At 44.7% G+C, this 13,432-nt stretch overlaps 1 protein-coding gene across 1 annotated transcript in view; it reads right to left on the reverse strand.

Annotated features, from left to right (window-relative positions):
- Window positions 1-7,844, reverse strand: part of DGAT2L6 (diacylglycerol O-acyltransferase 2 like 6) — a 28,457-nt gene extending 20,613 nt beyond the window's left edge. The window contains exon 1 of the mRNA XM_045847469.1: window positions 7,760-7,844. Coding sequence (XP_045703425.1) covers window positions 7,760-7,844 — 85 coding nt within the window. The remainder of the gene's footprint in view (window positions 1-7,759) is intronic.
- Between the last annotated feature and the right edge of the window lie 5,588 nt (window positions 7,845-13,432).

Genomic DNA, 13,432 nt, shown 5'->3' on the forward strand with positions numbered 1-13,432 from the left:
AACCAGCATGCTGAATGTAAACTGACTCTGGCCCTTGGCAACATATAACCAAAAACATGGCAGGCTCATCAAAGAGGCATTTCTGTGGCTTTGTGATTACTTAGTAGATCTAAATTAACTATAGATATAAGAATCTGTGGGAATAAATGCTAATATAGTAATTCAACAACTAACATGGCTTCCTATGACTCTTAGGATCAGGTCTAGTCTTGTTATCTTTGTTTCAAAGGCCCTCCATGATGGAGTCCTGTCCACCCCCTGTTCTCTGCATTCTACCGTACTGTATTTCTGTCCATTCCTTCAACTCATTCTGCTTTCTAGCTTCTGGCCTTCTGTGCATGTTGTCCCTTTTACCTAAAATATTCTTTGCCTGAGTAGTTCCTATTCATCTTTCAGGTCTCAGGAGAAATGTCACAGCTTCAATATTTTGGAGCTATTGTTGACTTCTCTCCCTTTCCAAAAAACATCCCTCCAATCCATCCTCCTGCTCCTGTCTCCATTGCTACTTCTTTGGTCCAGGACTTGATCTCCTCTGGCCTGGATGCAGTTGTGTGTCTGCTCTTTGCCTGCTGGTCTCTTCCTCTCTGGTCCATTTGACATGCCATTGCCAGATCATGGTTTAAAGCACAGTCATAACGTTGTTTGCCTCCTCTGAAATCCTCAATATGTTCCACTGCTGAAAGAATCAAGTCTGAATGTGTTAGCCTGGCATATGTTTTAAAGATTTTATTTATTTATTTTTAGAGGGAATATAGGTACAGTAGAGGAAGTAGAGGGAAGGAGAGAGAGAAACATTGATTGGTTGCCTCTCGCATGCACTCCAACTGGGGACCAGGCTTCAACCCAGGCATATGCCCTGACCGGGAATTGAACTGATGACCTTCAGTTTGCAGGACGATGCCCAATCCACTGAGCCACACTAGTCAGGGCTAGGCTGACATTTAAGGCTCTCCATGGACTAGCTTTTCCCCAACCTTCCTAGCCTCATCTCTCAGTACCTGCACTCACATCCCTTATGCTTTAGCCCAGTATTTCTCAAACTGTGGTCCCATTCTACTGTAAGGACACTGGATGATGTGAGGTGATGTATGAATAAAAAGTTATTTTAATGTGCAGTGAATAAAAGTGAGTTCATGGTAGCGATATAGTTTCTTGTTAAAATACATTAATTTATATTACAGAAATGAGTCAATTTGGGGAAAATGTTAGTAATAATAGCATAGGTGGTACTCAGCCCCAGAAAGAATCAGAAGGTGGGATGAAAATGGCTGAAGTATGGGAAACAGGGGCTCAATCACCTTCATTTACTCCCCATTTCCTCAACCCACCCTGCAACTTCATATCTTCATGCCTTTAGGGATGCTGTTCCTTATTCAGACTACCCTCTCCCCAACTTTCTGCCTATCAAAATTCTCTCAACCTTTAAGACTTAGCTCAGATACCTCTTTGGTGATATATTTGTTGATTCTCTGGTCACAATTTCAGGCTTCCTCCTCCACACACCCACAGCACATTACTTATGCTTCTACTTGGCCTATTTGATTTTGTTCTTTGTGTAGTTTGTACCTCACATGTCTTTCCCTACTAGCCATTTAGCTTCTTGAAAACAGCCTTTAGACCAGTGCCAAGTATGGGAAGATAACTGATGATAAAATCTGTTACATTATGCCCTGGCTGGTGTGACTCAGTGGATTGAGTGCTGGCCTGCAGATCAAAAGGTTGCTCATTCGATTCCTGGTCGGGTCACATGCCTGGGTTGTGGGTTGAGGCCGTGAGAGATGCAACTACACATTGATGTTTCTCTCCCTCTCCTTTTCCCTCCTTTTCCCTCTCTCTAAAAATAAATTAAAAATTAAATCTGTTACATTAAATTGTAGCACAAGTGGAAGTTTGACTTCAAAATTCTCTAGTGGCAGCAGGTGAAAACAGTAAGAGAAACCACCAATGCCCTTATTCCAAACAATGAAAGGCCCTCTGAGATTCCAGAACGTGCACATGTGTGTGATGCTATAGGCAACCAGTTATTTCCAGTGTAAAGGGCAGACCCAGCATTCTACTAAAAGCCTTTAGCAATCCAAGGGCTGGATCTTGTGAAAGATGAATTTCCGTGGCTTTGTTGGTTACTTATTGAATCTAAATTAATGATGGATCTGACAACCTGTGGGAGTAATCATTCAACAAACACTGAATGAGTGCACCTCATGTGAAATCTCTGTTCTAGAGGCCATGTGGATAGGGTTGGGTACTGGAAGGAGGAGTGTGAAGAGAATAAATATGAAAATGATGGAAACAATGTAAATATGGTAATTAATACCATGTACCCAGCATTTTTTAATAAGAAGCACTCTCTTCAGCACTAACGTACATTATCTCATTTAATCCCCTTATGACCCTGAGAGATGGATAATTTTATCGTTCCCATTTTACACATGAAGAAACAGGCTCAGAGAGGTTATGAACCTTCACTCTAGGCTTTGGTGGGGGGGGAGTATATAGCATTTGTTGAGTTTTTTTATGTACCAAGAGCTCTTTTTTAAAAAATTTTGTGTTAACTAATATTCATACATGTAGAAAACCAAGTTCTTGTCTTCCATAAATGAATAGTCTGATACCACAAATAACAATTACATCCCAGAGTGAGAACTATACACTCAGAGCTCCAATGTCATTCAGTAGGAACCCAAGGAGAAGACAATTCCTTACTACTTGGGAACCAAGAAAGGCTTCTCGTAGAAGGCAAGATTTACTGTATTCTGTCATGTATAATGTGCACCCACATTTTAGTACTGTCCATGTTTAATGTGCATCCTTATTTTTCCCTCAAAAATTTGGGCAAAAAAGTATGCATTATACACAGCAAAATATGGTAAGTTGAATTTTGAAAGAAGACTAGTCTTTCGACAGAGAAATTAGTCAAGGAACTGCCTTCCATGCACAAGTAAGAACTTGAACAAAGGCCTGGAGATGGAGGGCTTGAAAGCCTGTGAGTAACACCATAACTTCCAACAGCCTGGGCAACCCAGGAAGGCATGAAATAGAAGATGAAGCTGGGGAGGAAGCTGGGGAAATGAGGTGGGATGCTGAAGGGAGTGAGACACCAGAGAAGGGAGTTAAGCAGAGGAGTAGCATGATCATATCTGTGTATCAGGAAGATAATTTGGAATAACTGGGGGAGCAGGAGAAACTGTAGGCAGGCAGATGGGCTAAAAGTTGCAGTGACTTAGAAGAGAGGCAATGGGAACCTGAAATGTGTTGCTATTTACCAGATAATTTTGAAAGATAATACAGAGAGAGAATTCTCAGGGTTTGGTAATCAATTGGATGTAGGGGGTGGGAAGGGATTAGTGAATGATATTTTGAAGAGGCTTGTGGGAATGCTGGGAATGTATCAATGTCTATATTTGCCTTATTTTCGAGGACCTAGGTAATATCCATTTCTAGAACAGAAAGAAAGAAAACGAACATCTATTGAGGATTTGCTTGCTTCTGTGATCTTTGGAATGGTCTTGAAAGGCAGGTACTATGCTTGTTTCTACAGTAGTGGAGGGTGAATGACTTACTTGCTCAGGGTCACATAGAAAATAATAGTGACTCACTTGCACAGGGTCATATAGCAAGTAAATGGCACACCTGGTCTGTCAGACTTCCAAGACTATGTTCTATACTTGTAGTATCAGAAACTAGAAACACGGTCCCATAAAGGGCCATAAATAATGTGCCATAAAGGGTTAGAGCCAGAAAAAATAACTTTAAAAAAGAAACTAGAGAAAGAAGGTAGGCATATGTACACACACATACAGATGTCCAGGAGAGAGGAAAAAAGAACAAGAGGTGGGCTTAAATGTCCTTGCTGAGGAAGAAGAAATCTGGAAGAACTATCAATTTGCTATTGAGCCTGGTATTATGAAAACTATAATAATAAAAAGACATGTTCTCCTATTCTCATGGAGCTCATTGAATAAAGGAGACAAATAATATAAGGGCTGCTACCCAACCTGTTTCTAAAAAGTGCTCTGGATTTTCAGAGTTGATGTAGTCTTGGGTTGTCTGGAAAACACTGCAGAGAACCCATCACTTGAGCAATATCTCAAAGGAGGGCTTGTTTGTGGGTAGTCCAGGAAGATCGATCAGGGCATTTCCAATGGAGAAAATAGAGCAGAGGTGAAGTAGAAGGAGAGTACCATTCATGTTCATTTTGTACTACATTTGATCTTAGCCAAAAGGCCGAGAAGTGATCATGTTCATTTTGTGAAGAGATTGCTGGGAGGACAAGCTTCATAGCTGATAAACAGTTAGAGCCAGAGAATGGAGGAGGGCCTTGAATGCACAGGCTAACCCATTGGTGCTTTGTCAAGTGGGTGATGGGACACCGCTGACTAGTTTTGAGGAGCAGAGGGCTGTAATCAAAGATGCTTTTGAAAGACTCTCCTGGGAGCAGGCAGTGGAGTAAATTGGAGAGGGTAGAGAATAGAGGGCAGAGGGCTAGGAAACAGGATATTTAGGTAGATGGTGATGCAAGCCCAGAAAAGAAGAGACAGCTGGAGACCCACCCTCTAGCCCTCAGAGGGGCTCTCCAGGCCAGTGCTTAATTCTAAGGATCATCAATATTTGTATTCCACATCTCCCCAACCACTTTTTAAAAAGATTTTATTTACTTAGTTACTTATTCTAAAAAGATTTTATTTATTTCTTTTTAGAGAGAGGAGAAGGGAGGGGAAAAAAAGAGGGAGGGAAACATTGACCGGTTGCCTGTCATAGTGCACCCACACCAGGGACAGCCCACAACCTGACCAGGAATCGAACTGGTGACCTTTCAGTTTGCAGGATGACACCCAACCCACTAAGCCACATCAGTCAGAGATCCACCAAACACTGTTTGCATTCCTTTCTTCTCACTTCTTCCCTCTTTCTTGTCCCGTTGCCTTTTTTTTTGTCTCCCTTTTCCCTATTTCTTTGCCCACTCCTTCCAGTAGTGCTTGGTAATCAGCCATGACTCTGAATACCATTTAGGAGGGAGAAGCACTGAAAGAGGCTCTGAGCAAGACAACAGGAATGAAGAAAAGACAGTGAGAAAAAGGAGGAAGTAAATTAGGAAGGAAAGAAAGAAGGAAGGGAGGAAGGAAGAAAGAAAGGAAGGGCATGTTTTTCTTTGCATGGAGCATTTACTGTGCACCAGGCTAGAGGATGAGGATACTGATGTTAAAGGAGTTACAGTATTTGTCCAAAGTCACACAGCTAATTGTCTTATCCAGATAGGATGAACTCCGGGACCCACATCCTGTTCACCATGCCATACTGCTCCCCTTCCTGCCTTCCCTGATACTCTCTACTGAGTGTGTTCCTTTCTTTTCTGAAACCTTAATATCACTTTGTTGTGGCTCTTTCTGGCACTAACCACAGTCTGTCCTGCATTGCAGTGACTTGTGTATATGTCCCACAGTAACACCTGAAATGCGTGAAATAGTGGAATGAATGATTGGTTGGTCTTTGTTACTAGATAGTAGGGAGCCTGTACTCAATGCATTGTTGTAAGTACAAGGACAGTGGCACAATGGATAGTGTTTCTGACTATGGATCAGAAGATTCAATGCATCGTTGTAGTCTCAGCATGGAGAGCCAACGTCTTATTATTAGTATTTACTCTATAACTGCTGGACCAACCTGTATATCTTAGGTACCTCTGTGGGCATCACAACTGTTAGATGCTATAACTACCTTGATAACCTCCAAGACACAGGATTCATGTTGGAATTCCTAGCACAATCGCTAAAAGAACAGAAACAAAATGTATAACACCTAAACTAGCAGAGGAAGACAAATAGAATGATAAAGATAATCAATTAAAAAGAAGTCAAGACAGCCCTGGCTGGTGTGGCTTAGTGGATTGAGTGCCAGCCTGCAAGCCAAAAGGTTTCTGGTTCGATTCCCAGTCAGAGCACATGCCTGGGTTGCAGGCCAGGTCCCCAGCTGGGGTCATGTGAAAGGCAACCAATTAATGTATGTCTCATGCATCGATGTTTCTCTCCCTCTCTTTCTCCCTCCCTACCTGTCTGTCTAACATAAATAAATAAGGGGAAAAAAGAAACCCTGACCAGTGTGGCTCGGTGGGTTGGGTATTGTCCTACAAACTGAAAGGTCTGGAATCAAACCCATTACATTCCCAGTCAGGTTCCCCATGGGGGGAGAGCAAAGAGGCAACCAATCGATGTTTCTCTCCCTCTCTCCCTTCCTTCCCCTCTCTGTAAAAATAAAGAAAGTATCTTTTTCAAAAGGATAAACACCAAAGAAAACAAGAAAATATGAAGGACTAGAAACAAATGAATTTACAGAAAAATAGCTTTCTTCTCTTACTATTAGATTCAAGCCAAGGACAGACTGAGAGCTCAGTGTGATTTGACTTCAATAAGGCTGAAGACATCTTCACCTTTTGAGGGTGATGAGCCTCTTTGGCGGTCCAGTGAAGCATATGGACCCTTCTCTGAAGAGTATTTTTTAATGCACAAAATAAAATACAGACTTACAAAGGAAACTCAACATATTAAAACATAGTTATCAAAACAGATGAAAATGTGATATAGTCACATGGGCTTCTTAATGTATGCATTAGAGAAGCAGACCTAATGGTAGCTTTCAGAACTGCAAGAATTTGGAAGTCGTCACAAGCCATAAACAAAATGTCAAGATGCCTGCAGCAACTGGCTGGTGACGGGCACATCGCTGTGATGTCACTGACTGATTCCCAGGTACTGCTAACACGTGTGTGGTTTGTTGCCTACACTGGTCATTTCCATCTGAAATTAGTGAAAATAAAGAGGCACTTTTTTTTTCCATCCAAGTTCAAAGTTGCCCCTGCCCCCGAATTAAAGGTCCTGGTTAAGAACCTCTGCTGGAAGGGGTCATACAGCCATGCCTAGATTGGAATAGGCTACCTACTACTTGCCCCATCCTTCAGGATGACATTTCTCCCCATCCAGTTTCCAAGCTTGCCCCTTAATTAGCTGCTCATAAAACCCTGGTTTCTGGCTGGGTGTCTATTGAACAACTGGCCTTTTCTAAAAATTCTGTCAAATGAATTCCTCAGGCAGCCCTGAGATTTTCCAGGATTCTCTCACCATTGCCTCATACTGGGAAATCACCTTATTAAGTAGCTGATAACACCAACTTGGCAAGCCACACCACCTTTGCCTCAGCCCCTGTGTATGACTGTGAACTAGAAGGAACAGTCCTGAGAAGGCTGGGGTGATCTTTAGACTAGAACAGAGGGCTCTATAGCTCAGAGGTTAGAGCTGGTCTTGAAAACTAGAACAGCCTGCCCTGACCAGCGTGGCTCCTTGGTGGAAGCATTGTGTTGTAACCGAGAAGTCATTGGTTCGATTCGCTAGTCAGGGCACATACCTGGGTTGTGGGCTCTATCCCCCATTGGGGCACGTGCTGAAGGCAACACACTGATGTTTCTTTAAATCTCTCTCCCCCTTCCTGTCTCTCTGGAATTCGAATTAAAAAAAACAACAACAAAAACCAAAATCCAAAACCTAGAACAACCACCGGCTCACTCCTGGCCTTCATGCCCCTCCATTGGGAGGAGAGAAATCCAGTGAACTCAACAATAGCCATTGTCTTGAGTGAGGAAGCACTCACAGCCCTTCCCATAGGGATGGGACTGACCAAATGAGCTTTGGGAGCCCCCCCCCATCCGGAGATTCCTGGCCTCTTTCTTAGCCTGCTTCCTTGTACTCTCTGGCTCCTGGGGCTCACTCACCCATAATTACGTAGAGTGGGATCCACTGCAGAACAGAGAGGGTTTGGAGGCCCTCCTGAAGATCTAGTCGGGAGAGGAAGGCCATGACTGTGGAGCTGTTCTGTTGTGGCAAGAAGCCCAGACAGAAGGCCAGTGCGTCTAAAGCTGAGGTGCTTACAGGTGCTTTGCTTTAATCTCTTATCACTGAATCACTTTAGCTACCGGAAGTTTGAGACACGATCCCAACTTCCCTCCAGCATTCACCGTTTCTCTGCCCCGCCCCAACTTCCTACACACCTCAGGTTTCAGATCCTAGTCTCTAAACTCCCTAATATACATATAGCCTTTCTCCGGAGTCCTCGTCCTCGATTGCAATGAGGCAGAAATGACCTTGGGGTGATTCTAGCTGTGGGGGGGGGGGGTGAGGGGGGCTCCTTGATAAATTACTTCAGGAAAAACAATGACTTAAGCCTGAATTAAGACCTGTGAAAGCAACCAGCTACCTTTCACTGCTTAAGAAAAGGGACCCAATACCACCTTTGTTTCTGCCGTAGTGGCTGATCTCTGCCTCCTCCTGTCTTCTACCGAGAGCCACCTAGTTGACCAGGGCCCTTTTTTGCATGGCTATCTATCCTTCTCAAATGCCTCCTTGTTGCCTCTGTTCCCGGGGGTGCATATCAGCAGCTAGACACCATATGATAGAGTGGGAAGAGCATTGTACCGAGAGCAGACCTGGGTTCCAGTCCTAGCTCCACCACATTTTTGCTATGACAGTTTTAGAAATTGTTCATCTCTGTAGATCTCAGTGTGACCGCTCTTGTTGGGAGGCAGTGTAGTGGTTAGGGGCGTGGCCTTTAGAGCCAGATAGCTGGGGTTCAAATCTCAGCTCTGCCACTTACAAATTGGTGAACCTCTGAGCCTCAGTTTCACCAATCTGTAAAATGGCAATAATAATAGTACCTACTTCCTAGGGTTGTCTGAGGATTAAATCAGTGAATGAATATAAAGTGCTTGGCACAGGGCCTGGCACAGTGGGCATTATGTGTTTTCTGTTGTTATTATTTATTTAGTTCAATTAGTGTTTATTGAATATGTACTAGGTTTCCAGGGTAAGAGACTTGCTTCTGCATACCAGCCTTTGCAAAATTAATGATTGTCCCAAGGTCCCAGACCTTCGGGTTTATTGGTGTTCTATAATTAGCTATTGAGTGACTGCTGTTTGCCAGACACTGTTGTAGGTGCTGAGGGCTCAGTGGGGAAGACAATGGATGTGATTCCTGCCTTCATTGAACTTATGGTCTAGCCGAGGATATAGACATCGAACAAACAAACAAAAAGTCACAAAGAACATCTGCACACTTGAATTTGTGATTAAGTGCCTTAAAGGAAAAGAGCTAATATTCCCAGCATACAGCTTTGAGTATACAAATTGCTCAAAAAGAAAAAAAGACCCTTTTTAAAATATTTTATTTATTAATTATGTATGTATTTATTTTAGAGAGAGAGGAAGGGAGGAAGAGAGGGAGCGAAACAGCAATTGGTTGCCTCTGGCACACCCCCACTGAGGACCTGGCGTGCAACCCAGGCATGTACCCTGCCTGGGAATCAAACCGGTGACCCTTTGGTTCACAGCATGGCATTCAACCCACTAAGCCACACTGGCCAGGGTGGGGAAAATTTTTTTAATGTAATCAAAAGGGTTTCTAGGAAAATAAAATATAAAAATGATATCAAGTGCCCTACAAGTGCAGGAAAATATTGATTCCTTAGCCTTCTCCAGGAAGATTAGCAGAACTCTGCCTTCCTTCCTACCCACCCACCCCCAACTCTAGCTTTCAGTGGAGCTTCCTAACTGAGCTGATTAATACAACTCTTCAGAGTTGTGCTTAGAGAAGGTTTTTCTGCATCTTGCAGGGGTGTGCTTTCATTCTCCAATGTCCCCTAGATGGCCACCTGACACGTCACCCCTTTCTCTTTTTTTAAGATTTTATTTATTTGGCTTTTTTTTTTTTATAGAGAAGGGGAAGGGAAGGAGAAAGAGAGGTAGAGAAACAGTGATTGATTGCCTCTCCTTTGTGCCCTGACTGGGGACCGAACCAAAACCCACGCACGTGCCCTGACCTGGAATCAAACCGTGACCAGCAACTTTTTGATCAGCGGGAGGACGTCCAACACACTGAGGTATACCAGACCGGGTTCCGCTTCCTCATTCTTTACTTTACCCTACTTGGCTGTGGTTCTTAAGCTGCTTCTTGGGGCAACTTGACCATATCCAGAGTGAGTTACACTACTCAGAATTTGCGGGGCAAGAGGGAGAGAGGTAAGAGAGGCAGGCCTGACTCTTGTAACAGAAAGCACAGGTGTCACGAGGGCTGCGTTGTCCAGGATAAACGAGATCCACACTGTTCAGAGCTCTGAGTCTCCTTACAGATCAAGCCTCTATCCCCTTTACTTTCAGATCGGTAAATGGAACAGGCGTAGAAAGGACACAAGGTCACACAGGACACCAGGTGTCGGGAAAGGACAGACCAATGTTCATTTCTGTTTCCCTAATGCATGACTCAGGGCCTGGTAGAGAGTAGGCACTCAAGTAGATGCTTCTGGAACAAAGGAAATAGGTCTGCTCTCCTGGTCCCTCTAGCAAGAGTGACTGGCAGGGTTGGGTCAGATCCCGATTGGCCACCCCTTCCTCTCCCAAACAGAGACCGTGCTGCCTGAGCTGTGGCTCTCTTGAGTGAAATGGCAACTATAAAATACCAGGGAACGTACAAAAGGCAGGAAGAAGAGAAGTAGGCTGCCAGACAAACCCTGAACAGCTGGCACTCATGATTTCTTGATTACAGTCCAACCGACCAAAAAGCAAAAGGTTCACTGCCGCTGAGTCAGCAGTGCCAAAGGAAAGGTGGCCCCAAAGCAGCAAAAGTCTGCCAAGTCCATTCGCAAGCATTTAAGGCTGACACAACTCGAACTTGCAAGAAACTCACAGCCCAGCCTGTGAGGTAGACGCAAGCTCAGATACCTGCATGGGAACCATGAGGTGCACGGGAGACCAGCAGCCGCTAGCCCGAAGTGATCAGGGCGGGCTTGTTGGAGGAAGGGCTGCTGTGGCCAGCAGAAATGGACTAGGCACCAAGAGTGTGCAGGGCAGTCCAAGGAAGACTTTGATCAGTGTGGCAAACCAGAGGGAATGGGGAGTCTGTGATAAGCTGGGAAGCTAAGAACCTTCAAAGGAGCAACAGAAAAACAAAGTAAGGCCCTCACCGATGTGGCTCGGCAGGTTGGGCATCGTCCTGCAAGCCGAAAGGTCGCCGCAGTTCAATTCCAGGTCAGGGCACATGCCTGAGTTGTGGGCCAGGTCTCCATCTGAGGACATGCCGTGCGAGAGGCAACAGAACTTTAAAAAAAATTAAAAAGGAAAAGAAAAACAAAACAAAGAAAGGACAAGAATAGGCCAAGGGGACCAAGGAGCTCAGAAGCAGTGGTGGAAGTGAGGGGAGCCCTGAGAAAGAAGCAGCCCCAGGATTCTTCTTCCCAGATTCAAAGGTTCCCCTTTAACCCTCAGAATGACTCATTTCCAGAAAGCTTCGGGTAGCGGAGGTTTTGCCATAGTGTCTTTTCTTCTGATCTGCCCTCTTCTGACATACTCTTATTTGGTCTGGTGTTGCAACTACAGATCTATTAAAACCATTTCTGGAGAATCTATTTAATGCCAGGTACCAGCCTAAGGTACTATAGAAGAAACATACGCAGTCCCTTCATTCACCAAATATGTCTACTAGAAGCCTGGTATTGTTCTAGGTCGACAACTGTGTGTATGCTCGGTCAGGGGGGCAGGTAGGGAGTGAAAGAAGTGCCTGCATCATGAACACAAGGACTGGGGCCATGAGAGAATTGCAAAGAAGACAGAGGGGAAGGCTAGTAGCTGTGTAACCTTGGACAAGACACTTCCCCTCTCTGAGTCTCGGTTTCCTCATCTGGAAAAAAGGGACTATTGATATTTATTTGCTCTGAGGATGAGTGGTATGGTTTGAAAAGCTCCTTAGGAGGCCCTGGCTGGCATACATAGCTCAGTGGATTGAGCGCGGGCTTCGAACCAAAGTGTCGCAGGTTCGATTCCCAGTCAGGGTACATGCCTGGGTTGCAGGCCACGGCCCCCAGCAACCACACATTGATGTTTCTCTCCCTCTCTTTCTTCCTCCAGTCCCTCTCTAAAAATAAATAAAAAAATAAAATCTTTGAAAAGCTCCGTAAGAGGTATCTGACACCCAGGAGCTGCTTTTAAGGACTCAGTAGACCTGTGGGGAGGTGGTATTTGCAATGGGCTCCAACAGGCAGAGAAATAGGAAATGTAACATTTCCTGTAGTGGCCCAGTGGATACAAACATCTACAAGCTTTGCTTTGGCACAGGGACTGGTTCAGTTTGACTGAAGCCTCAGTTTCGTGGAGGGGAGTGGGGAAGAAGGCCAGAAGTTGGTAAGTGGGGATGTTGCTAGGTATTTTTTTTTTAATTTTTATTTTTTTAAGGATTTTATTTATTTATTTATTTTTAGAGAGAGGGGAAGGGAGGGAAACATCAATGTGCAGTTGCCTCTCACACGCCCCCTTCTGGGGACCTGGCCCACAACCCCTGACTGGGAATCGAACCGGCGACCCTTTGCTTCACAGCCCAGTGCTCAGCCCATTGAGCCACACCAAGCAGGGGGAATATGTTTCTTACAAATCTGTATGTGTACAGGTCAGTGGGTCTAAAATCAGTGAAAGCGGACCAAGGAGTGGTGATTCAAAGAAAGATCTGTAAAGGGTAGGGCACAACTGGGTGGATATTTCAAAGTCTCCTGGAAATCGCTAAATCACTTTTCAGGACAGGCAGGCCCTAGGACATAGTGGCAGGTTGAGGTGACCCGCCATCTCTGTTTGCCAGGGACTGAGGAGTTGCACAGGACACGGGACTTTTGATGGTAAAACCAGGATGGTCTTGGACAAACCGGGATAGCTGGCCTCCTAGTTTGAGCCCTTGTCCCTGTCTCCTGTACTTTGGTCCCCACGCTGCTGCCGGAGGGTCACTGTCACACACAGCTCTTAGCCTCATCCCTGTTCCAAACCCTCGAAAATCTCCCATCACCTCTGGAATCAAGTTCGGATCCCAGAGCCTGGCAGCCGTAGCCGAGTCTACACTGGGTTCTGCCTTCCTTGAAAATCTCATTTCCCGTCACTGTCACCCCACGCCAGATAGAGGCCCCTTCCCCAAACAAGACGTGCTCTTTCTTATTCTGGGCCTTCACTTGCTGTTGTCTGTTACCAGAAGGACCAGGTCCTGCCCCAAGCTTCAGCATGTCATTCCCTGAGACTCTACAGGTTTTTTCCTCTGGGTTCCCAAAGCACATGAGACACACTTTTGGGAGAGTCCATATCAGGAAGTTAGTTTGGGAGTATAGACAGCACCCCCCGCCCCCGACATCCTGCTTCCAGGGCAATGCTTGGTATCTTTTGGTATATTTATATTGAAGAGTAAGAATATTGTGATTCAAAATTCAAAGGGGATGATAGGGAATTCAGTGGAAAGTCTCCTTCCCACTCCTGGCCCCTAACAACTCCATACCCCTCCTCCTACAGGGCTATTTTATGCAAATAGTGTGATTTACTTTGTTAAATGAACTGAGGAACAAAAAGTAAAAACCTGGAAATAACCCAAG

The sequence above is a fragment of the Phyllostomus hastatus genome, unplaced genomic scaffold, assembly GCF_019186645.2.
Source record: "Phyllostomus hastatus isolate PE091 unplaced genomic scaffold, TTU_PhHast_1.1 phas_contig_551, whole genome shotgun sequence".
Taxonomy (NCBI): domain Eukaryota; kingdom Metazoa; phylum Chordata; class Mammalia; order Chiroptera; family Phyllostomidae; genus Phyllostomus; species Phyllostomus hastatus.